Source organism: Myotis daubentonii, chromosome 10 (assembly GCF_963259705.1).
Source record: "Myotis daubentonii chromosome 10, mMyoDau2.1, whole genome shotgun sequence".
Classification (NCBI taxonomy): Eukaryota; Metazoa; Chordata; class Mammalia; order Chiroptera; family Vespertilionidae; genus Myotis; species Myotis daubentonii.
The window spans coordinates 3,360,670-3,387,197 of record NC_081849.1 but is presented as its reverse complement, the minus strand read 5'-3'; the positions used below and the strand labels follow the sequence as shown (position 1 = coordinate 3,387,197).

General features: G+C 46.3%; 1 protein-coding gene and 1 pseudogene across 6 annotated transcripts in view; both read left to right on the top strand.

The window, feature by feature from the left end:
• Positions 1-26,528, top strand: part of UBE3C (ubiquitin protein ligase E3C) — a 114,282-nt gene that overhangs the window by 61,742 nt on the left and 26,012 nt on the right. For all 6 annotated transcript variants that reach the window (XM_059711341.1, XM_059711343.1, XM_059711338.1 and 3 more), the window contains 5 exons: positions 11,363-11,467; positions 12,903-12,990; positions 13,274-13,371; positions 14,806-14,938; positions 19,146-19,393. In XM_059711341.1, the coding sequence (XP_059567324.1) occupies positions 11,363-11,467; positions 12,903-12,990; positions 13,274-13,371; positions 14,806-14,938; positions 19,146-19,393 (672 nt within the window). The remainder of the gene's footprint in view (positions 1-11,362; positions 11,468-12,902; positions 12,991-13,273; positions 13,372-14,805; positions 14,939-19,145; positions 19,394-26,528) is intronic.
• LOC132211619 (small nucleolar RNA SNORA48) lies at positions 12,586-12,730 on the top strand (annotated as a pseudogene).

Here is a 26,528-nt window from a genome sequence, read left to right as displayed (position 1 = left end):
CAGGAGGGAACACATTTGGTGTGGAAAGACAAAAGGTCTTCTTTTGGATGTGTCCAACTTGAGATGTCTATGATGCACCCACTTGGAAAAGCCTGGTTACCGTTGGATGGCTGTGTCTGGAAGTCCAGGGGTGAAGGGGAGGTCTGGGCTGGAGATAGGAATTTAGGAGTCCTGAGCATGTTGTGATGTTTAAAGCCATGGGAAGGGATGACTTCCCTTTGGGGGAGGATGTAGATGGCAAAAACGTAGAGTCTGGGATGGAGGCCAAGGACATGACAACATTTATCAGTGGGGTGGGGCGAAGAGGAGGCAGCCTTTCACAGGAGACTGAGTGTGAGCTGCCAGGGAGGTAAGAAGAAAAATATGGAGTGTGGTTTGGGGGAAAGTAGGCATAGAAGCCAAGAGAAGAGAGAGATTTAGAAAGATACTGGGATTGATTATGTCTGGCAGCCCTGAGCCAGACCCTTCCCCAGTAGACAGCTCTGCGCCTCAATGTCTGCTTTGCTCTGCACTGGTCTGCCTCGCTGTGCTTTGTTCTCCATTCTGTGCCAGTCTGCTCTGCTCCAGTGAGACATCTTCGGTGTTTAGCTCAGTCTTCAGTCTTTGATGGGAAAGAGCAGTGCACTCCCTCTGTGCCTCTTAATTGGTGAACTCAGACCGCTTACGTACAGGGTAATCAGCGTTCGAGGATGGCTCTGTGCCTCCATTGGTTCTTTCCTTGTGTTTCTGTATGTTGTTTTTGTTTGGTGGCATTTCATACTTTTTTCCTCTTTTTTTTAAAGCTTATGTCCTGATTTGGGGATTTTTGTGTGTGGTTATCATTTGGTTTATAAAAAATAAAGTTGCATACGTACCGTAGTTGTTTTTCTTTTGAGTGCATCTGATCTTCATTCTCCTTTGCCAGTTCAGACTTTTACCCCCCCCCCCCCCTTTTTATGTTTTTGTTGTCACAAATAATCCCTGTTTATGCTGTAAGTTTTTTGGTGATCTTACTCATAGTGTTGTGATCTTATATTCTCTGTTTCAGGTAAAATAACTCCCTTGAGTATTTCCTGAAATGGAAGTTTTCTGGTAATAAACTTCTCAGCTTCTGTATATTTGGGAACATCTTTATTTCTCCTCCATATTTAAAGGGTAAATTTACTGTATATATTATTCATGACTGGTAATCTCTGTCTTTCAGACGTTTGAATATTTGGTTCCACTCTCTTCTGGCTTGTAGAGTTTTTGCTGAGAAGGATGAAATTCTGATGGGTTTTCCTTTGTAGATCACTCCCTTCTTTTCCTGGCAGCTCTGAGAATTTTTTCTTTGTCATTAATTTTTGACAGTTTTAATACCAAGTACCTTGGAGAGGGCCTCTTTGGATTGAGGTAACTATGTTTTCTGTTTGCTTCTTGGATTTGAGGACCTAGTTCTTCCAATAGGTTTGGGGAGTTCTCATCTGCTATTTGAGCAGACTCTCCATTGCCTACTCCCTCTCCTCCTCTGCAATGCCTATAATTCTAATACTGCTTTTTCTGATGGAGTCAAATAGTTCTTGTAGCGCTCTTTCATTTTTCTTTATGCTTAGCTCTCTCTCTTTTTCCCTCTGCGTCATTTCTTGATTCCTATCTTCAATCACTAATTCTTTCCTCCGTCTGGTTGGCTCTGTTTTCTATGTTCAGTAGTTCACTATTAATCTTAATTGCATGCTTCATTTCCAGGATTTCTAATTGGTTCTTTTTTAAAGTTTCAATCTCTTTCATAAAGTACCTGTTTTGTTCATTGATTTGTTTTCTGAGTGTGCTGAATTGCTTGTCTGTATTTTCTCATGTTGTTGAGGATTTTCAGAACTGCGATCTTGAAATCTGTCATTTATATCACATATTTCCATGTGTTCCAGCTTGCTTTCTGGGGATTTTTCATTTTCTTTCTGCTCATCCTCATTACTGTGGTTATTCATGGTATTTGCTCTTCTCCTTTCCCTAGGCATGAATACCTGTCTATATTAATGGCCTTCTATATAGCAGCTTTCTCTGAATATGTTCCAGTAGATGGTGAATTGCAAGATTTTTTACCTCTGTGATCTCCCATTCTTGACTTCCACAGCTTCCTTAAGAAAGCATAGCCAACACTGCTTGGGGATAGCATTTGTTTTGCCCTCACCATAATAGTGACCCCTGATCTCCATGCTGTACTGCCTCAAGCACACCTCCTAGGGATCAGTCCCAGAGGAAAATAGTGGTTCTACTGCAACAGCTCTTGGTTTACAAATAATATGCTCCTGGACCCGACTCCAAGGGCAACAGGAGGCAAGTTTTGGGAGTCCAAGTGGCGGCAGGGCTCTGTGGTTCCATTTCTTTGTCTGAAACACCACTGCCAGCCTGACAGTGGAGAACTGCACAGTAGAACCCTCTGCTCTGTCAGACTTCTGCTGACTCAGATACTGTTTGTTCCCTCCCTGCTTTGTCCTGTGGAGCTACGCACACACCACCACCCCCCACCCCCACCTCCTCCCGCTTCCTGCAGCTCTCTGTTTCTCCTGGCCAAAGGAAGTGCCTGCTGCCACAGGCTTTCTCCTCTTTCCCGGCCGAGCTTCGAGCTCCTGGTTGCAGAGCTACATCTGCAGGCCATCTGCGTTTCCTCCCTTCTCATCTCCCCATTTATTCCTGGTTGCCCACCTTTAGATGTTTCAGTGCGTGGGTCTCAGGTGTGCATCTGTGTTGAGCAGGGATTTCTTTGTTGAATTATAGTTGGTTAAGCTGATGAAATTTCAAGGGGAAAGGACAAGGTGTGCTGTCACAGCGCCATTCCTCTGATGTCACTCCTCCATTGCCTTTTAGCACAAGAAGAGAGGGAGAGAGAAATATTGATGCGAGAGAGACACATTGATTGGTTGCTTTGGGGTGTGTCCTGACTGGGGCCAGGGATTGAACCTGCAACCCAGGTATGTGCCTTTGACTAGGAATTGAACCCTCAACCCTTCACTGCACGGGCCGACACTAACCACTGAGAACACCAGCCAGGGCTCAAGTGTACATTTCTGTAATACATGATCAGCATATTGCATTGTGTGCTCATCACCCAAAGTCAAATCATCTTCCATCACCATATATTTGGCTCTCTCTGCCCTTTTCTACCCTGGCCCTTGACATTTGCCTTCTTTTAAAACCTCGTTTTTACATTGTTAAATGCATCTGTTAAAAATTGCACTAAGTACTTTTGATGACAAGGTAAAATAAAAATAAAATTTGTAATGTTTTCATTTTTATTTTTCACTAAAAGATCTCTTACAGATTTTTATTTTCTTAATCTTTTAAGAAATAACATTAGTGGAATAAGGTCGTCAATTTATTTTTTTTAATATATTTTATTGATTTTTTACAGAGAGGAAGGGAGAGAGAGAGTTAGAAACATCGATGAGAGAGAAACATCGATCAGCTGCCTCCTGCACGCCCCCCACTGGGGCTGTGCTCGCAACCAAGGTACATGCCCTTGACCGGAATCAAACCCCGGACCTTTCAGTCCGCAGGCCGGCACTCTATCCACTGAGCCAAACCGGTTAGGGCAAGGTTGTCAATTTAATGGAAGTTGAATATAAAGGCCGAAACCGGTTTGGCTCGGTGGATAGAGCATCGGTCTGCAGACTGAAAGGTCCCAGGTTCGATTCTGGTCAAGGGCATGTACCTGGGTTGCGGGCACATCCACAGTAGGAGATGTGCAGGAGGCAGCTGATCGATGTTTCTCTCTCATTGATGTTTCTAACTCTCTATCTCTCCCTTTCTCTCTGTAAAAAATCAATAAAATATATTTTAATAAATAAATAAATAAATAAATAAATAAATAAATAAATAAAATAATTTTAAACCATCTCCATCTTTAACCACGCAGAAAGAGCAGTTAGGAGATTCCCTGGCTGGAATGTTGGCAGGAAACTGCCACCACTGAGAGAGACTGTAACTATTGGGGTAGAAAAAAAAGAAAAGCAAAAGGGTGCTTGACTTCCCATGAAATTTCTGCAGCAAACACATCTAGTCAGCTAAAATTGCTCATTAAAGGAGTGAGAGCAGAAGAAATGCATTTTCCAAATTGAATGCTAGATTTACAGTCCGTTTAATACTGGCGACCTCTCGCGCACTAATGCTCAATTCGAGTCATCAGCTGTCCCTTTAGGTCTTTTATCACTGCTTTTGTCAAGCTATCTATTTAATTGAAAGAAGTTAATTGAATGAAAATGATCAACTAAGCTTGTATTAATATTGCTAATGGAATTTTCTTCTTGGCCATGTTTGGAGAAAGATGTCAAGCTAGACTTTAGGAAAGGCCCATTAATGCTTGCACTTAACCTGATGGGCTAATTAAGGACTGCTTATTCATCCTACGAGTGCATGACAGTCTCTATCCAGCCTACTGGGCCTGATTTTACAACACATTTCACTTATGAGCATGGGCATTAGTATCAGAGAGAGTAACTGATAATGTTTTGATTGTACTGAATACAGTCCTAATGCATCATTGAATTTATAATTTGTGCAGATGGATGTAATAAATGTTTGCATAATTTATTTTATTACCTATTTCTATATTCCCAAATAAACTTTGAAGGTCACCTGTTGAGCCCTTAATATATCCTTTCTTAAAGATTGACAATTTTACAACTTTTCTAAGTTAAAAATAAGCCATGTACCTGTTTAAAACCCATAATTCTTATGTAAACATTTCCTGGATATGAGTATTATGGTAGCATATGTGTTTTCCTTTAAGTATTTAATTAAGCTCTGGAATCTCTGTTAATAAAGCTTTCCATTTTGTAGATATAAGGTATTGTGTACAGTATCAGATAATCTCATGATTTTATAGCACCTATTGAGAATTCAATAATTTTCATATGACAGGCTTATCTTTTGAACCTAGGAATCGCTGACTTTAATAATACTGTGTATTTTCCCCTTGGCCCTACTTATTTTGTTTAAGCATTAAATGGAAATTTCATAGTGAATTTTTTTATGCCTCAAAATGACTTATTACCACTTTATTATAGATTGAGGTTTTTTGAAAACTAGGGTGAAAGTTCACTATTTTGGGTAAAGGATTATTTTAGGTTTGAAATTGAGTTGTTACAAAGACCTTCTGAGTTTAGAACAGAATAGTTTGCAGTTTTTTTTAACATGATTTCTGTTCTTTGGGGGGAAAATGTTAATTACGCCAAGGCCTAAAAATAAAATCAAGGTATAGTCTTTGAGTAGAAAGGGTTCAGCTGCTATTAGGTTTTCTTCTTCTTCTTTTTTAATTCTTTATAAGTTAAGTTATTACAAATGTGTCCTCATCCCCCCCCATTAACCCCCATCCTCCCACCCCCCGCCACTCATGCTCTCATCCCCCTGTTGTCCATGTCCATTGGTTTGGCTTATATGCCTGCATACAAGTCCTTTGGTTGATCTCTTCCCCTTACCCCCTCCCTCCCCTACTTTCCCTCAGGATTGATAGTCTGATCGCTGTTTCTCTGTCTTTGAATCTGTCCCTGTTCATCAGTCTATGCAGTTCTCTGTATTCCACGAATGAGTGAGATCATGAGGTATTTATCTTTCTCTGACTGGCTTATTTCACTTAGCATAATGCTCTCCAGTTCCATCCATGCTGTTGCAAAAGGCAAGAGTTCCTTCTTTTTACCGCAGCGTAGTATTCCATTGTGTAGACGTACCACAGTTTTCTAATCCACTCATCTGCTGATGGGCACTTAGGCTGTTTCCAGATCTTAGCTGTGGTGAATTGTGCTGCTATGAACATAGGGGTGCATATATCCTTTCTGATTGGTGTTTCTGGTTTCTTCAGATATATTCCTAGAAGTGGGATCACTGGGTCAAATGGGAATTCCATTTTTAGTTTTTTGAGGAAACACCATACTGTCTTCCATAGTGGCTGCGCCAGTCTGCATTCCCACCAGCATTGCACGAGTGTTCCCTTTTCTCCACATCCTCTCCAGCACTTGTCGTTTGTTGATTTGTTGATGATAGCCATTCTGACAGGTGTGAGATGATACCGCATTGTCATTTTGATTTGCATCTCTCCGATGATTAGTGACTTTGAGCATGTTTTATATGTCTCTCGGCCTTCTGTATGTCCTCTTTCAAAAGGTGTCTATCTAAGTCCGTTGCCCATTTTTTTATTGGATTGTTTATCTTCCTATTGTTAGTTGCATGAGTTCCCTGTAAATGTTGGAGATTAAACCCTTATCGGTGATTTCATTGGCAAATATGTTCTCCCATGTAGTGGGTCTTCTTGTTGTTTTGTTGATGGTTTCCTTTGCTGTGCAAAAGCTTTTTATTTTGATGTAGTCCCATTTGTTTATTTTCTCTTTCATTTCCATTGCCTCAGGAGCATTATCAGAGAAGAAATTCCTTTGGCATAGTTTGCGATTTCACTGCCTGTGGATTCCTCTAGTATTTTTGTGGTTTCCCGTCTTACGTTTAAGTCTTTTATCCATTTTGAGTTTCTTTTTGTGTATGGTGTGAGTTGGTGGTCTAGTTTCATCTTTTTGCATGTATCTGTCCAATTTTCCCAACACCATTTATTGAAGAGACTGTCTTAACTCCATTGTATGCTCTTGCCTCCTTTGTTGAATATTAATTGGGCTATTAGGTTTTCTTTACCTTAAGGATGTTCCCATGGTGTTAAGATAGAAAAGATGCTCCATAAGGTGAAATAACAAGAATCCCCCTCAGTGGACACTGTGTTCTGGACAGTATTCTGAGAGCTTTTTGAGTATTAACCCTTTGTGGTCCAATTTTATTTTTGGAATTCAAACACTCTGGTCCAAATTAATTGACGGGATTGAATGTTGAACCGGTTTGCGGTGTCGACCTCAGCCTCGACGTTGGACCTGCTCCTACACCTGGTCTGTCGAGTCAGCCTCGACGTTGGACCGAAAAGGGTTAAAGGACTTAATGTGTTGACTCTAAGGAAGATAACGCAGTTTTTCCGTGTTACAGTTGGTCGCACAGGTAGTGGGTGGGGAGAACCAGAATAAATGGTTGGCATTTGTTATATATTGCAGCGCCACATTTGAGTTGAAGAATTCAAGGTAGAATCAACCAAGAAGGCAACAGCATTGCCTTTCGTTAATGGACAGAATTGCAGTGATGAGACCTGACTCCCTTGACCGCCAGCCGTTCTCCTTTTCAGGCCCACGCGGGCTCTGGCGCTGACTTCTGGAGCGGCTGTTGGCTGGTCACAGAATAGCACTTTAAGTGGAGAGAGTCATCTTTCTTCATCACTGTGGGAACTGGGGTCAATCTCTAAGGCCTGCGTTGACACTGCTAAAACAGTTTATGCATTTATCAAATTCATAAACCCCTCCTGGCATGTCATCGATAGCTCTGATTGCTTTAGCCCATGTGCACTCTCAGATGACATGCACGTGGGTAGCTCCCCAACAGGAGGAGATGTGGGGGGGCAGGAGGGACTCGTGCCCTGCCTGCCACACCTGGCTGGACAGAGAGGGCACAGTACGAGGGATTTTCACTGTCCTGGTGTTGACTTGTGTTTTTCCATTTCAAAAAGACTTTTAAAAGTTAAGTCCAAATAACAGCAGACAGACCCTAGCTGTGACCCTAACACACCACCGGCAGCTGTCTGTTAACCAAGGGGCGCAGAGCAGTGGCCTGTGTCCTGGTGGAGCTATGCCACATCCTCCTGTCTTTTAAGAGACTATTTGCTTTGTTTTTTACTGGGAATGTGCTGGGAACACTGTTGTCTTTATAAAAACACCCATTTTAGCAAGTGGTGACCGAGGGCTGGACAAGCTCTGGGAGCCTCTGGCAGCAGGAGCCCACGTCAGATGCTCTATGACTACAGGTGAGGGTGTCTTGACTGTCACAGTCCAAATACCCCAGGAACGGTGACTGCGCCCGTGCTGGGGTCGTAACTAAGGCCAGACTGAGTCCCTGACCTTCAGTGTCATTCTTTATACAGTGAACAAGACAGGCATCCAGCTAATCCCAGTGAGATAGGACAGAGCCCGGAAACGGTGCCTGGAGCTCACAGGTGGGGGCAATGCAGGTCTTTCCTGCAGCTCAGTTGACTCCAAGAAGACCCGGCATTTGGTCTCCACAGTCCTGTTCGCCCAGCAGGGCTTTTCTGGCGGTTCTTACGTTTCATTTTTACGTGTTCTTCGCTATGAAATCAACTTCTTACAAATTTCCTACTTGACATATTTTACCATATTACATATTTGCCACACCTAAGTCCCTGCAAGTTATGCGCTGTATCCTTTACTTTGTATTGAATTTTTTGTAAGACTTGCCTAAGTTGTTTTGATTTTACTTACAGAGAACTCTGATTCAGTTTAAAATTGTTACTCCAGCTTTTCTTACCTTTCACCATCTTTAATCAATTTATGTAATTTTTCATGGTTACCTCCATAAATTTGCTTTTTTAGTATCAAATATTTGTGATAGTGAAAATGAATGCAGAGAAAAGGAATGTGCATAGAGGTGTTTTGACATCATAAATGCTGTCAAACTTAGTACACAGATAACAAATGCGCTTTTAAATATAGACATGTCCTGTGTAATATTTTAGGTAGTCTTATACTTTGAATAAAGCAATATTTGGGACATACTTACACTAAAAACGTAATTGGTGCCTGTCAGAAATTCAGACTTACTAGGTGTGCGGTGCCTCCCGCAGGCCGCGCAGGGTCCTCCTCACATCAGGCTCCCTGTCCCCTTCCACTTGTGGAGATGCTTTTCCGCAGTGACTTCCATCTTGGCATCCCTTCCTTGATATATACTCTTAGGCTAAATCACTTTTTAAAATATATATATATTTTATTGATTTTTTTCACAGAGAGGAAGGGAGAGGAATAGAGAGTTAGAAACATTGATGAGAGAGAAACATCAATCAGCTGCCTCCTGCACACCTCCTACTGGGGATGTGCCCGCAACCCAGGTACATGCCCTTGACCGGAATTGAACCTGGGACCTTTCAGTGTGCAGGCCGACGGTCTATCCACTGAGCCTAACTGGTTAGGGCCTAAATCGCTTTTGTATCTTCTTTCTTATTCCCTCTGCTTCCTTTTTTTTTTTTTTGGAAAGAGGACAAGTAATCTAGGATATTTAAGTAATATGTGATTAGTTCTTTTTTCACATTTACAGTACGAAACATGAAAGAAAATAAATACCCTATATTGAAACTTTGTGATGCTTAATTTCGCAATAATGTAAAGGAAGAATGTAAAGCATGACATTAATTGCCCACAGGTAGTTTAATGATATTAGTGACCTATATACAATAAATGTTCTCGTAAACATGGTTTTGGTGGAGGCGAATGCCAGGAGATGGTGGGGGACACTGTTTCCTGGAGTTAGGAGGCCTGGCGCTGCCCCGGTGTGCCTGTGAGCACGGCTCTATCCCCAGTGGTGCTGCTTCCTCTGCTGTACAGTGGGGACGATAAATTCATGAGGGTGCCAAGACTCCAGGGATGGCACGTGGAAGCCAGAAGGAATAATGGAGTAAATGCACCGAAATGTTTTTCAGAAAGCATGTCCTTAAGATGCTAATAGTTGTGGCATATTATGGCTAAATTTCAGCACAACATCTGTTAAATTTGAATTTATAAAGTACCAATGTAATTGGCTGTGAAATTGGGGAGGTAAGACACTGTGCTTCATCCAGGAAGCCTGTGTGTTTGCCTGCATCGCAGGAGCGCATGGCTCCCTGTGGCCTGATCTGGGCCCCAGATCAAGGGAGCAGAGCAGAGTTTCCACGAATTAGGTGCGTGGGCAACGACCATATTTCGTTCTGTCTAGCAGTTAACCAGGTGGAACCCAAATCTAGGGTGTCTTCATCTCCTGAGCCACCCGCGAAGGCAGTGGTCCCCAAACCTGCTCTGTGTGACCTGCTCCCTGAGCACCCCCAGCACAGCCGGCCAAAGTGAAGGAATCTCGCGGCTCATTTCTGCTGGTTCAGAAAGGTGGTCACCAGGGTATTGAGAGAGGCTTTCAAATGCCACCAGGTGTCACAGCTCCGTGGGTTACGCTGTGCTCTAGTTCCTGAGAGGCTTTTACTGGTGCTGTGGGTCTGCATGGCCAAATGGTCAGGGATGGCTTCTTCTCTGTCTGTGGACATGTCATCCAGGTGTCCCAACCACAGACCCTGTCTCAGCACTTCCATGGCACAGAGCTTCTGGGATGGCGTCGTGAAAGAAGTGTCTGTGTTCCCGATGCTGACGAGTGGGTGTTAAAGGGACATCTCTTAACTATTGAGATGATGCGATCTTGCTTGTCTGGTGGATGTATTTGGAAACATCACATTATCCTAATTTAGCATTTCTATCCAAATTATATTTTATCCTAATTCCTTATGCAAATTACCTTTTACTTAAAAGAGAGGCTCACTTTTTCAGAAAACACCATTATAGTCTTAACTTTAACTACAGAATAGTTGTATGATCAAATCTTGGAGGTAAAAGTTTAGAAATTTGGATTTACAATTTTATGCTGCTTTATCTTTGTTTATCACAAAATAAATTTTTACTTAATATAGAACCTCAGGTCTTTTAAATAGACAGTGGCATTAGATCTTATTAGTTATATGTTATAAAACTTATAATTTATTATTGATCCCAAGTCAGTCATAGAGGTTTCCAGTAGCTGGTTGGGCTGTGTTCCTAGGAAGCTAGTGCACCGCGGACCCAGCGCTACAGGACGACACTGCGGCGAGGGAGGGCGTGGCGGGGCCGGGGCAGTCGGGGAAGAAGCTTTGTGAAGAAAGTTAGACCACTTGCCCTGGCCAGTTTGGCTCAGTGGATTGAGTGCCAGTCCTCAGACTGAAGGGTCCTGGGTTTGATTCCGGGCAAGGGCACGTCCCTCGGTTGCAGGCTAAATCCCCAGCACTGGTAGGGGTACAGGGGGGAGGCAACCAATTGATGTCTCTCTCATAACAGTGTCTCTCTGTCTCTGCTTCCCTTCCACTCTCTCTAAAAATCAATGGAAAAATATCCTTGGGTGAGGATTAACAAAAAGATAAATAAAAATTTTTAAGTATTTTTTAAAAAGAAAGACCTAAGACGTGTGGAGCTGCTGTGGGAAGTAGACCTAACTCCAGAGGCTGAGACAGAGAAAAACTTCCCTACTGCCTCCCTCGTTCTTTAAAATCAGCATTTGCGCATGCCCATGTTAGCTTTTCTCTCTCTGTTGGCAGATAATGGGCTGCTTTGTACCTAAAGCTCACTCTTGTGGTCAAGAAATGAGACCTTCCTGTGACCTGATCCGGTGGCCTCGGCCAGGTCATGATCGCCAAGCCACATGCTCTTGGAGTCCTTTGACTTCTGATTGGTGGCCGTGCCGGGCTTGTGTGACGTGGTCCTCTCTTCCTCTGCAGGTCATCACCAATCTGGTGAAGATGTTGAAGTCCAGAGACACGAGGAGAAACTTCTGTCCCCCAAACCACTGGCTGTCAGAGCAGGAAGACATCCGAGCAGATAAGGTGTTACTGGCGGCCTTTCAGCATTTGTCCTTTATAACCGTTTAATTTATTATATAGGTAACTGAATAGTAACCGTGAATGTTTTCATTGTAACTCTTAGGTCATTGATGGAATACAGAGCATTTTCATTGACTAAAATATGCATTCTGATTTTATTCATTTTAATTTGCTCTTTTAAGCACAAATTGTATTGAACCCTGATGATTCTCTGTTGGAGTGGAAGAAGATTTTGCTTTTACTGGTGTCATCGGTATAGATTTAAGACTTAGAGGAAATGGAGCTTGTCCTTGGTTTTATAAAGGAACAGACAAATTTGAATATTAGTGACATTTAGAGCTAAAGTAGATTCAATACTATAGTTTAAAAAATTAAGTAACATTAATAAAGACAATGAGATGTCATTTTTGTCAGAAAAAGGCATGACTAGGTTCATTTCAGAATCTTGGGGATGGAGGATACAGGAGATACAAGGGGCACTACTGAAACGCTAAAGAAAATGGCTTTTTGGAACAGTTTCACAAGCATTACTCTGTCCCCACTTAATTAAGTTAACCACGTGGCTTCTGGCTCTGTCCACTGGCCAGGTTGAAACCATGACAGGTCCTGTTGCTAGTGAGCACGGCCAGGGCCCAGGGTGGGGCCTCTGAACAGCATCTCCCTCTGAAAAGAAAGTTGTCAGCCCGGGGTCAGTCCTAGGTCTGGGAAGCCCCGGACAAGATGGTGCTTTGTCGCTGGAGGATCGAGCAGTGCAGAAGGTAGTGTGGGAGAGCCAGGGGCAGCTGAGGATCTCCCTCGGGGGGAGGGGGGGATAGCACACATCACTCAGAACAGGTGCAGTGGGCCAGGGGCCAGATATCAGATGTGCTTAGCCTGCGAGCTCCTGAGCCTAAAGAGAAAAAGAGCTGCACCAGCCACTTTGGTAAATGCAAAGGACTGACCCCATTGTTTTTGTTGTTATTGCTAATCCTCACCAGAGGATATCTTTCTCATTGATTTTTAGACACAGTGGGAGGGAGAGGGGGAGGGAGGGAGGAGCAGTCGTATGGATGATGGTTAGTGTGTCACAGTGTTACACATCAGCAGAGATGTCCCTGGGATGTGTTAGAGAAAACAGTCACACCCCCTGGCAATGGGCAAGGAGACACCTGATTGGTGGTGTTGCTCTTATATCAGTCAGGGGCAAAGCAGATGTACAGTCCTTAGTTCATCCTAGCTTGATGCCTGTGTCGGTGGCCAGAGCTGTTTCATGCCTGAGGCACATAAAAAACAAAACAAAAAACAGTCACACAGTAAGTGTGTGAGGGCATAAGCAGGTTGTCTGAAAAGGACATGAGGTCAGAGAGGGACCTAGCCTACTCCAGCAAACATAAAATGGCCACCAGCTCACCTGGGACAGGTGGGGGGGCAGCACTAAGCAGGGTTGCTGATCCCCCAGGTCACCCAGCTGTACGTGCCAGCTGCCAGACACGTGTGGAGGTTCCGACGGATGGGGAGGATCGGCCCCCTGCAGTCCACCCTGGATGGTGAGCGCTCTCTGACCTCGGGCCAAGGGGAGTTATTCACAGACCATGGAACTCATATTTTCCATGTCCTGTTCTGTGATTTTTGTTGAACATGTACCACACACCACCTCGAGCTCCTTCGTAGCCCAGTCCCAGCCCCTCTCCCCCAGCAGCCTCGAGTTCCTGGTAGTCCCATAGCTCTGTCCTTTCTGGAATGTCTGTAAGTTGAACCATACAGTGCATATCCTTGGGGGCCTGGACAGGAGGGTATGTGTACCTAACACAGGTTTGCACTGTGTTGCAGTGGGTTTGGAGTCACCTCCACTGTCTGTATCTGAGGAAAGACAGCTCGCCATCCTGACGGAGCTGCCCTTCGTGGTTCCATTTGAAGAGCGGGTAAAGGTAGGCTGACTTTCTCCAGAGAGGGTGTGCAGTATTTCATATCATTTCAGTGTGAAAAAGGAACACAAATGAAAGAGTCTCTGAAGTGGCCTAGTGCCTACCTAATAGTACAATTTATAGTTTTGCATCAGATTGTAATAGTTAACAGCAATTTATAAATGTGTAATCCGACCAGATGTGTCCGTACAAACTTGAAATATTTTTTCTTTAGTTGTAACTACTTAAAAAGCCTGTTAGGCTATCATCTATATATATGAAAGCCTAAGCGACCGTCCAACCGTCTGACCAGTAGCTATGATACACAATGACCACCAGGGGGCAGATGCTCAGCGCAGGGGCTGCCAAGCTGGGGTGACAGACCCGGAACCAGAGAGGAGGGAGCCCGATTCCAGGGTGCATCACCTTAGAACCGCCCTCTCGCAATCTGGACCCCGCGGGGGATGCTGGAGAGCCAGTTTTGGCCTGATCCCCGCAGGCCAGGCTGAGGGACCCCACCAGGGCACGAATCTGTGCGCCAGACCTCTAGTTTCTTAATAAAGGGAGCCGTACAGTACTCTTTGTCTAGTAAATGTTGCATTATTTCTTAAAACACCATTTTTTTTAAAGCTACACCTCTGCACATGGTGTTATAGAGATGTGCACTTGATATCTGGTGACTGTTGGCTAATGCACAGAACTTGTTCACACTGACCTGCGTTTGGAGGCTTTGCTGGCGGTTCTCTGAGGTGAACAGAATGTGCTCCTTCTGTAGCGAGTGCTGCTTCCTGGAGACGTGCACGCCTGCCGGTCGTGCATGGCTCCTGAGCTCCCTCTGCTGGAGCTTTGCCTAAAGAACTGCTTACATTTTATCATTATGGAGCTCTTACTAATGTTCATATACAGCTGTACGGAGCTGGTCTTCCTTCTTTCCTCCACCACCTGGATTTTTATGAAGGGTTTACAAAAGAAAATACTGAATATATACTATAGGGTTGGATTTTTAAAATTTGTTGTAAAATGGGGTAAAGGAGCAATGTTACACATGAATAAATATTACCATTTGTAGATAAGGCATAAAATCAATATTTGATACTTTAAAATTGGTTTTAGATTTATGGGAATACAAAAGTTAAGATTTATTTAGCAGTTTTCTTTTTTTTAAAAATATATTTTATTGATTTTTTACAGAGAGGAAGGGAGAGAGATAGAGAGTCAGAAACATCGATGAGAGAGAAACATCGATCAGCTGCCTCCTGCACATCTCCCACTGGGGATGTGCCCGCAACCCAGGTACATGCCCTTGACCGGAATCGAACCTGGGACCTTTCAGTCCGCAGGCCGACGCTCTATCCACTGAGCCAAACCAGTTTTGGCTAGCAGTTTTCTTTTGTTTGCTTATGTTTATAACAAAAATTCTGTTTGTCAAATAACCTTATAATTTTCCCTGTGTGTTAGATCTTTCAAAGGTTGATTTATGCAGACAAGCAAGAAGTTCAAGGAGATGGCCCATTTCTGGATGGAATTAATGTCACAATAAGAAGGAATTATATTTATGAGGATGCTTATGACAAACTTTCCCCAGAAAATGGTATGTATGCTTCTCTTTGTGTCATGTATGCATGTGGCAGGGGGGCCGGGGGGTCATTTTAGAAAAAGATAATCATTTAAAAACGAGTGTCCATCATCTTGTCCTGCAATGACTTTTTAAAACTGAAATGTAGGGGTTCAAATTTGGGAGGTGCATATCATCAAATAAGATTGCTAGGATTGACAAATAATGATTGCCACACAAGCCTTTCAGATACTGAGTTGGCCTCCGCACCCCCCAGTGGGATGGGCAGTATTTTGTATACAATTACCTGTTTATGTAAATGCTATCAATTGTCAGCCCAATTAAATGCACTAGAATAAAAGCCGTTGCAATCCAGACTTCTAAAGAAGCAGTGTGCTTTGAGGGCAGTACTAAGAGATAAGAGGGTTACATGCACCAATGATTTGGGCAGCATGTAGAGGTCAGTGACACATTTTGTCTTGGTTTAGTGATTGACACCCAGTGTTAAAACTTTTGATATTAGTTTATATATGAATATGAATCATTTTAGCCTCAGAATGTGGAGTCCATGATATTGTGTTAAATCAATGCAGGAGATTGAAAAGGAACGCTGGTAGGACCCGGTCACAGGTCCGGTGGGAAATGACAGCACCTTTTCTTAAGAGGAGCAATTTAATTCTCTGCCAGGAAAGCAAAACCTCTCATTTGGGTGGTTTTCTGTTTGCTTGTTTTTTGTTTTTGCTTTTCCGTAAAGAACTAGCTGGGGTTGTCCTGTGGGAACAGTGAGGCGGGCCCCACCGCAGGCCACGAGCTCTGGCCCAGGCGCTGCGTGCAGGGCACTGGGTGTCGTTCCCCTTCTCATTCGGTCTGCGCCGCAGACCTCGGGCCGGACGCCATGGGCTGCGATGGGTCACTCTTGCCTGGGCTGTTCTGTTCTGTGTTAGGTATGAATGGGGGGATTCAGGTATTCTGACCCCTTGTCTCACATACTTGGCAGGGGAAAGTTCTCCCTCCTTTGGGACCCACAGCTGTCATGAGCCCGTTGTGGTTGTCGCATTGTATTTGCAGTCGAAGCCGTGGAGTTCTGGGGGGGAACCCTTGGTTCAGTGCACAGCTGGCGGCAGTGGATGTGGTTGGATTTGTGATTGAGCCTGGGGAGAAGATACAGGAAGTGATAAGTCAGTATGTTGTCCTAGAGTGCAGAGCAGAGCTGAGTGTGGAGGATGGTGGCGAGCTTTATGAAGAGGCGGGACTTGACCTAGGACTCAGGGACAGGAGACAGGTCTACAGGTGAGGGTACAGCAAGGCTCGGACAGCCAGGCCACCACGCCTGCACATGGTAGACTTGGGCTTTCTGCAGGTGCAGCTCGTGTGAGCGCTTCACCCCAAGTCAGTGTGTGTGCTTACTGTGAGTTTGGCTTTACAACTACTTCATGTAGGTGATTTTTTTAAGACATTAATATTGCCCAATTATAGCAAACCCCAATTGCCTACTGTGTCCTTAAACTTAGAAATTATTCAGAGTTGATGATACTCCACCTCATAAGTGCAAGCTGATAATTGCATTCAGTTTAATGGATTGGGAAAAATCTCCTCATAATACGTGTAATATGCATTATAATGCTTTAAATCTTTACAGATGTTCTCTAATTCTTATTAGTACGAAATTTTAAACCATGTGTTAAAATTATTTAGTATTTTACTAGGGAAATTAGTAAAATTAAATATTATCTTAGAATGTTTAATTCACTTAGTGAATCAGTTTGAAGTACTCTGTTGACTGATCATTTACATATAATCAGTTAATATGATTACCCCATATATCATCTAGTTATTAAAGCAGATCCACCCTTTATGGATAGCGGTTATCTCATTCCATCTCAGGACAGTTCTCTGCAGTGTGGGTACCAGCCCCCGTCACCTGCAGGTTGGCCGGGTGGAGCCCGGAGAAGTGGAGTGGCTTCCCTCCGCAGTTGGGCGCTGAGCAAATAGTGACACAGGCCTTGGCAGGGGACCTCATCGCAGCACTTCCCACAGTGACAGTGTGGGCTGGGCCTTGCCCATGGGAGAATGTGGGGACTGTTCGGAGGGTCGGGATGGCAACGCAGTGGCTCCTGACGTCCTCATTGTCATGGTGACGGTGGCTGGGGCAGGCTGACCTGTGCCGTGTCTTCTCCCAAGAGCCTCGCTCACCCCTGCTTTCCAGTGTTACTTCTCTACTGGGCAGGATTTATTACATTGTTTTCCTGAAGAGGAAAGGATACTAAGCTAAAATCAAAGTAACCGCGCACTGAGGCTTTCCTCACTAAAGCCTTCCTGTGTGCGTAGATATTCTAAATCTGTCCTTAGGAACACGTAGTGGCACGGCCCCTAGAAGACACTGCCTTCTGAGCACATGCTGGGCTGTGGTCTTGCTGTTTACAGGGGTGGCTGACGGGAGCTGCAGACAGCTCAGCCTTTGAGGGCAACGTGTGTGGATGGTGCTGCGTCTCAGAGACAGCAACCTCCTTAGAACAGCGTCCTGTAGCATGAATCTTAGTCCCGCAGCGTAAGGTGGACAGTGGTTGAACATTTCCCACCTACAAAATTTTTATGCTTACAATTTTTACAAAAAACCTGCTAACTGCTGACAATGATAATGATCTTGAGAAATATTATCTATGACACATCCTCAGAATACCCAGTTAAAGGATGCAATAGTTCATCCCTGTTTAAAGTATATTTTTGTTTTTTAAATATATTTGTATTGATTTAAGAGAGGAAGGGAGAGGGAGGGAAGCAGGTAGGGGGGGGAGAGAGAGAGAGAGAGAAACATCACTGAATCACTGATCTGCTGCCTCCTGCACGCCCCCTCGTGGGGATCGAGCCTGCAACCCTGGCACATGCCCTGACTGGGAATCGAACTCTGACCTCCTGGAACATTAGTTGACGCTCAGCCACTGAGCACACTGGCCGGGCTGGCCACCCTTGGCCTGGGCGTTCTGAGGATGTGTAAGGTGAGAAGGCCAGCTGCAGCTTTGTGCGGCAGCCATCGTTGTCTGCTTGGGTGCTTTCGGCATTTCACTAGAACTTGAGATTGGACATATTTTGTAATATCAATCAAAATACTAGAAACAAATAACTATTTGTGGAACTTGATCGTCAGTGGAAAGCATGTTCTTCTGTAAGTGGAGTGAAATTTTAAAAGTGAAAGAATGTGTTTGAGTAGAGAAGAGCCTCTGCTTGCAGGGAGCAGGGGCAGCTCCAAGGTGCAGCGCGGCCCGTGTGCTCACTCGGTGTCGTCAGGCGGACCGCTGGCCTGTGGTCGTCTCACCGCAGAATAGGGGTCTGACCCCAGAAGGTGGTTAGAGGAGCTGAAGGGACGGATCTAGCTCAGGGTGGGCGTTCAATGTGGGCCCCTTTGCGGAGCGTAGGAGGGTGGTTTGGGTTCGCCTTCCCCAGTAGCGTGTGGGCTTTAAGGAAGAGCTCGCCGGGCTTACCTGGTGCAGCTGTGGTCCCGCTGGTGGGTTAGGTGACCGTTCGGTGAGACAGTGGGAACTGCTGTGTGTGAGGGCCCAGACTGTAGGCCACACTGGAAGTTATGTTCAAAACACTATGGAACATTCACACCAGGTTCTTGGACTTCAGAAGTACCAACACCTGTGTATCATGGGGTTGGAGGCTCTCGTTCATGTGTTGCCCTCCTTCCTCTGCACAGCACCTGGAGAACACAGGAGGGAAGAGGGAAGGGCTTGTGGTGGGTACCGGGATCTGGCACTGGATGGAAGCCTGCTGTGCTCATGGCGGCCTGTCGGGACGCGTTAGTCCTCCCCAGGTGGTGCTGTCCTTAGGAAACCTGTGTGGGGATTCCTCTCATTCTATCCCAAAAAAGTCTTCCTTTTCAGCCAAGCATCAGTTTTCAGTGGTGGTTAGATTCTGGTGTTCTGCCCTCCTGTGGCATTGGCCTCAGTCACAGGGTCGTTCATTTCACAGGTATCTTTATTCACGTACCTTTTTTACCTTCTTGGTAATAATCTCTGTTCCAGTGTTACCCTCATGCCCTAATTCCAACTCCCTCCTCTCTGAGCATCTTTGTTTGCATTGCTCCTGGGAATAAGCTGATGACTGTTCCTCATCTCCCCACCGCAGACCTCGCTCTGCTGTGGATGCAGAGGGACTTCCCCTTCGTTGAGGGCTCTGGGGACCCTGTGTGTAGAACCTGCATTAAAGTGTCTCTACTGTTCTTGCTGCTCCCACCCCCCAGAGCCTGACCTGAAGAAGCGCATCCGCGTCCACCTGCTCAATGCACACGGCCTGGACGAAGCCGGTATCGACGGTGGCGGCATCTTCCGGGAGTTCCTGAACGAGCTGCTGAAGTCGGGCTTCAACCCTAACCAGGGCTTCTTCAAGACGACGAACGAGGGCCTCCTGTACCCCAACCCTGCTGCGCAAATGCTCGTGGGGGACTCCTTCGCCAGGCATTACTACTTCCTGGGCAGAATGCTTGGAAAGGTAACGCGCTCGTGGGGACGGTCTCTGACCAGGAGGGTGACATTCTCTGTGTCTGCATGGTGGCCGATGGTTTCTCTGGAGACCTTCATTCAGGATTCTTACGTGATTTTGATGACCCCTGAAGAGCACTTTCCACTAATAACTAGAGCTCATCTTTATACTTGACATGCACAGTAGTTACTTAAGGGGAATTATTGGGATGGTGCCGAAAACATGGGAAGCATACCATATGATTGTGTTTGTAGAAGACCCGCAGTGGTGTGTGCCGCACATGGCATCTTCTCCTGGGGTCTGGTTGATAATAGTGTGAACATGATTCTTGTCAGGTTCTAATAATTTCACAGTGTGTGGGACGGGAGACCGTTGTTGTGCAGTGTGGTTCGTGCTGCATGTGCTGTATGCAGTTCTATGAACACTGGCCCCTGAGGAGCCCCAGAGCTACACCTGCCGACCATACTAACAGGAAGGAAAGGGTTACATAGCCCAGCGGAAACTCCCTCCCATTAAAGTCAGAACAAGTCAGGGTCTTTCCCAATGCTGGCCTCCTCCTCACTGACCTCTGTGGGCCGGTCCAGGCTGCTGGATTGAAATGCTGCAGGCTGGCTGGCTTAGAAACAACCAAAATTCACTTCTCGCAGTTCCAGAGGCTGAAAGCCTGGACGAGGGTGCCACATGGTGTCGTCTGGTGGGGGCCCACTTCCTGGTTCATAACCATTACCCTCTCGTGTGCACATGCGGTGGGGGGAGGGCCTCTTTCATGAGGGCGCTGACCCTGTTCCTAGGCTCCACCTTCATGACCTCATCACCTCCAAAGGCCTCACCTCCTAAGACCATCACCCTGGGGGTTAGGATTCAGTGTATGAACTTGGGGGGCAGTCACTCGGACCACAGTGCAGCCTGTGGGTGTGCCATGTAGGAAGCAGGAGGAGGGGAGTCATTTCCATCAGGTGTCGCACTGCTTCCCCCAGGTCAAGTCCATGCCAAGAAAAGCAGTTCGTTGTGTTTTTTTCTTTCTCTCTTTTTTTTTTTTTTTTTAACTTTTTTACTGATTTCAGAGAGGGAGAGAGAGATAGAAACATCAGTGATGAGAGAGAATTGCTGATCAGCTGCCTCCTGCATGCCCCTCCCTGGGCATCAAGCCCACAACCAGGCATGTGCCCTGACTGGGAATCGAACTGTGACCTCCTGGTTCATAGGTTGACACTCAACCACTGAGTCACACTGGCTGGGCGGGGTTTATCTTTTCTTTCTCATTGATTACTGACATTTTAGTAATGAGAAACATGCAAGGTTATTTTGTTTGCTTTGTGCACTTTAACTAAATTTGATGTTGGTAATTGCTAATCCTGGCACGATGTTGTCCTGTAGGAGCTCCAACCCAGGGAAGCCACGCTGTTCTTCCGGGGACCACAGGGAAGAGTCATAGCCTTTATTACTGACACAATGGGATCCCCAATGGCGGCTGATGGAGGGGGGATTTGGGCACTTGGCCAGGGTGGGCTAGGGGCTTATCTAGCAGAGGGGAGAGGGAGGGAGCTGTGCTAGGGAGGCCTGTGTGCAGACCAAGACCAAACAGGGAGTCTGGTGGGGCTTGTTAGTCATCAAAGATGTGGGAAACACAGGTCTGAACTGCTCTGCTCCTGTGGCCACTGGCCAGACGGACACCATTCCACTGACTAGGAGGGAGGAGAAGTGGGCCATATCCTCGCTTGACCCTACACTCCACCCCGCTATCACCCTTTCCACCTCACAGTCTACGCGCCAGTTTTCCAGTAGCAGACCTGGGTGGTTAGGGCATTAGCACAGTGCATTCAAGCCCCAGATGCAGTATTGGCTACAAGCACAGAGTAATAGCAAGGGGAAGAGACCCACAACCCTAACCGGGGAGATACGGCCACCACAGGTCCTGCAGACCCAGAGGTTCCCCCGAGGAAAGGGAATGCACCCACCCTGCAGATGTCCTGTTTTCCCAGAGGCGGGGCATGCCATTCCACAGGTGCAGGTGGCTCCATTCTGTCAGGTGAGTGGCTCTGTCTTCCAAGGCAGCCCAGCAGTAGCAGGGGGCATCCGAACGCAGCCCGCAGTCTGCAACCCTGGGCCGCAGAGCCACTCATCAGCCCGTCTTGCACTGCACTAAGGAGACTAAGACAAGTGTCAAGTAGGCCCCAACAGAAGCAAGTCAGGAAGAATGCCAATCTTAGTAGTTCTAGTGACTGTAGGAGCAAGCCCTGGGCAAGACCCTCCCTCACGGGGCGAGGAGAGCGCACCAGCAGGTACCAGTTTGAGTTTCCCAGGGCCAGGTTAACACGTGAGCTCCCGTTTGGAGACGTCTGCCTCCTCTGTGTTCGCTGGGGAGGCTTCCTGCCGTGTAGAGGAAGGAGTAACCTGTGTATAGGCCCCACAGTAGCATTGCTCAGTACACACAGCACATCCACCCATGAGACTGTTATCAGTAAAGCTCAGCTTCTCTGCTACCCAAGGATCCTTGCTGTGTTTTATAGCTAAGTAAAACACATTTTTCATGGTGTTGTGGGGAAATTTGTTAGGGTTTTTGGGTGGTCTGGGAATATATTTTTATTTCCCCTATCCTTTATAATAAAAGCCTAATATGCTGTGTCCAGTTGACTGGTCAGCCGTTCAACCAATCAGCACGTGATATGCTAAGGCCGCTCAACTGCTCGCTATGACATGCACTGACCACCAGGGGGCAGGTGCTCCAACCGATAGGTTAGCTTGTTGCTGGGGTCCGTCCTATCGGGACTGAGCCAGACAGGCCAGACACGTCCTGGTGCCCTCCCTTGGTCTCTCCCCGGCTGGCCAACCTCCCGCGTCTCTCGTGGCCCGATCGTGCACCGGTGGGGTCCATCAGCCTGGCCTGCACCCTCTCGCAATCCAGGACCCTTTGGGGGATGTCAGAGAGCTGGTTTTGGCCTGATCCTGCAGGCTAAGTCGAGGGGCCTCTAGTTTAAATATATTGTTATTGATCTCAGAGAGGAAGGGAGAGGAAAGAGAGAAACATCAGTAATGAGAGAGAATCATTGTTTGGCAGCCTCCTGCATGCCCCCAAATAGGGATGGAGCCTGCAACCTGGGCATGTGCTCTGGCTGGGTCAAATCATGACCTTCTGGTTTACAGGTCAATGCTAACCACTTAACCACACCGGCCAGGCTATTTCCCCTGTTGAAAATAGTGGATTAAGCCCTAGCTGGTTTGGCTTAGTGGATAGAGCGTTGGCCTGTGGACTGAAGGTTCCCAAGTTTTATCTGGTCAAGGGCACATGCCCGGGTTGCGGGCTCAATCCCCAGTAGGGGGCGTGCAAGAGGCAGCCGATCAAGGATTCTCATCATTGATGTTTCTCTCTCTCCCTCTCCCTTTCTCTTTGAAATCAATTTAAAAACAAAAAAATATTTACAGAATAGTGGAATGGGAATATTTAATTCATTTTTTCCCATTAGAAATCATGTAAATTGAATTCATCTGTTCCAGACCCCCAAATGATTTCCTGTTTTAACCTTTCTTATATGTCTATTGTATTGTTTAATTTATAAATAAAAATTTTAAAAACAAAAAGGGCCCTACCCGTTTGGCTCAGTGGATACAGTGTTGGCCTGTGAACTAAGGGTCCTGAGTTTGATTCCGGTCAAGGGCATGTATCTCAGTTGCTGGCTCCACCCCAGCCCAGGCCCTGGTTGGGGCTTGTGCAGGAGGCAGCCAATCAATGTGCTTCTCTCACATCAGTATTTCTCTCTTTCCCACTCTCTTCTACTCTCTCTAAAAATCAATGGAAAAATATCCTCAGGTGAAGATCCAAAAAAAAAAGGACATGAAATGTAAATGAAAATCTAACAAAAAGGAAAGGAAATGTACAGTAAAAAATAAAAGTTTCACAGTAATTATAAGCACAAACACACAAAAATAATCACAGCACATCCTGAAATGTTAACAGTGGTAAACTGACTCATATTCGCACATTCTCTCCTTGGTTTGTCACCTGAGAGACGCGTGACTGATCACACAGGGATCAGCATGGAAGGGTTGTCAGGTTGAGGCATGAACTGTTTGGGAGGCGTTTGAGAAAAGAAGTTTCAATGTATTTATTGTCCACACCTTTTGAGAGACGGCTAGATTGTAACAAGGATTGTAATCAGTATGGCTTCTGCAAGTCAAGGTGTGACCAAAGGTGACAGACACTCGGGAATTGAGGGCAGCAACTATTAGCCACTGGCCAAATCCACCCACCTGTTTTTTTATAAAAATGTTTTACTAAAGTGCAGCCGGGCCTGATCAACAAATGATCTGAGGCTGCTTCCGCCCGCCCGCCCGCTTCCACCCCACCTCCCCCCTGGCAGAGATCAGCAGCGCCTCACGTGTGCTGCTAGGGCCCTGTGTTCCATGGTGGGCAGTAAGGTCGTCATCCCATGGGTCATGGCTGAGATAATGGACTTTCTACGTTTTCAGAAGACTGGTCCCCAGGGGAGCAGAGGGATTGGGTTTTTGGTCCCACCCGGTGGTGGCCTGGATTGCGGCGGTGTTGTGGTGCCAGCGTGTGAGGGCTACAACAGCTTTATTGAGACATGGTTCACACACCATGCAGTTCACTGGTCCAGGTGGTTTCAGTACATTCACAGACAGCCACATGCACCCCGGAACATTTTCACCGCCCGGATCCCCTGACTCCCCGAGCCCTGACCAGTGCTCACCTGCCTTCTGTCCGCGTGAAGCACCCACTCTTCACAGTTCACATAAACCGTGTCAGGCAGCTGTGGCCTCGTGGCTGGCTTGTTCAGCACGCCTGCTGCAAGGACCCTCCGAGTTGTAAGGTGTTACTACTTCACCCCTTTCATTGCCAGGCCCCCTGTCAGGCAGCCTCACTTACCCAGCGGTGGGTTTGTGGGGTTGTCCTTGGGGGAGTGTCTATCACTGCAGCACCCAGGGTGGAGGAAGAGGCCTGGAGGGTTAGGGTTAGAGTGGAAAGTGTCAGGCCCGGGGGGTCCCTGGGAGAAGGCGTGCTGTGAAGGGAAGCAGAGAGCACCTCTAGAAAGAGCAAGTCCCAGGATGGTGGGAGGTTCCTCCTGCATGGGTCCCCCTCGTCCCAGCACCATTTACTGCGAAGCCTGCCCTGGCCCCTCGTGGAGAATGAGTTCATCATACAGGGGAGGGTTTTTTCCCACGGGTGCAAAATTCGTGGCCTTGGATTAGGCCAGTGATGGCGAACCTTTTGAGCTCGGCGTGTCGGCATTTTGAAAAACCCTAACTTAACTCTGGTGCCGTGTCACATATAGAAATTTTTTGATATTTGCAACCATAGCAAAACAAAGATTTATATTTTTGATACTGATTTTATATATTTAAATGCCATTTAACGAAGAAAAATCAACCAAAAAAATGAGTTCGCCTGTCACCTCTGATACGCGTGTCATAGGTTCGCCATCACTGGATTAGGCAATGGTTTCTTAGATAAGACACCAAAATCACAGGCAACAACATCAAAAAATATAGAATTCATGAAAAGTAAAAATGTGTGCTCCGCCCTGGCTGGTTTGGCTTAGTGGCTAGAGCATTGGCCTGGGGACCAAAGGGTCCTGGGTTCGATTCTGGCCAAGGGCACATACCTTACCCAAGGGGCTCATGCAGGAGGCAACCAATCAATGTGTTTCAGTCTTCCCCTTTCTCTTCCACTCTCCCTAAAAATCAATGGACAAATATCCTCGGGCAAGGACGAACCAAAAAAAAAAAGTAAATGGAATTAGTTGGGGGAGGGGGGGGTTTTATGCTATTCATTAAAAATATTATATTCCTATAGATTATATATTCCTATAGATGATACTTTTCACATAGCTCTGCATTTCTCCTGTAGATGGTTAGGGTTTTTTGTTCTTTCATTGCTTAGGCCAGTGGTTGGCAAACTCATTAGTGAACAGAGGCAAATATCAACAGCACAACGACTGAAATTTCTTTTGAGAGCCACATTTTTTAAACATAAACTATATAGGCAGGTACATTGTTATTAACTTAATTAGGGTAGGAAGAGCCACACTCAAGGGGCCAAAGAGCCACATGTGGCTCGCGAGCCGCAGTTTGCCAACCACGGGCTTAGGCTATTATATAAAAAATTTGTAAATGCTTACAACATTGCTTAGAGTTCTCTGCCATCCTTGCTCTGTGGGAGTGTGCTGGGTGCAGATTGTCAATGGCAGGTGGCCCTGAAGCCCAGCCTCCCAAAGCAGAGGGGAGTGGGGGAGCCAGCACATCCTGGGGACGCGCACTGCCCCTTGATGCGTGTGTCTGTGAGATGCATCGTCATGGGCCCAGGTCCTGTGCACCCACTCAGATTCCACACGTTGCTGCTTTGCTGGGGTTTATTGTTCTTCGACGCTGTGATGGACTCCAGCCTGACCTGGACCTGCCACACGTCTTCCTCCGGGCTCACCTCCTACCACTTTAGGCAAACTTCGGACGTGGGCCCAGCATTGGACTATTCAGCATGAACTCCCAGCAGGTCCCTTTCTCTCATGCCTGGCGCCGTGTGCTGGTTGTGGGGTCTGTGCCTAGCAGATCGTTGCTCCCTGCCAGTCCCTCACACTCGCCTCATCTGCCCCGAGGACGCATGCTTCATTAACTCACTGCGTGAGAACCTCTGCAATTTCATGCGCCATAGTTCTTTCTGTTAAGGCAAGCCCCAGAACCTGCTAAGTTAATAGTAATAAAATACATTTAAAGTAAGGGGAGCTTTGACTCTGCTAGAGTCCCCGGAAACACTCCCTAATGCGGTGGTTCTCACACTGCAGTGAGAGCAGCAGGTAGGTCATCGTACTTCCTGAATTCAACCTGATGGCAGCGATGTATTACCTTCCTTCCTGAAGTGTCTGCTCTCCAATCTTGATTACTATAGAGACAAGATAGCTAGATGGCCCTGCTCACTGGAGCCTCAAGTGGCTGCTCGTTCTGTGCCTAGGTGCGGAGTGACGCCCACTGGTGACTGCTGGTGGCTCAGGCTGCAGTGGTGCTGAAGGCGGCATCTCGGGGGGCCTTGGACTCGGGGGACGGTGGGTACTTCTCACTTCTCCCTTTACACCAGGTTCCAGGCAGGAGAATTTGGGGTCTCAGCCTTGCTTCCAACAATGAAGTTTATGTA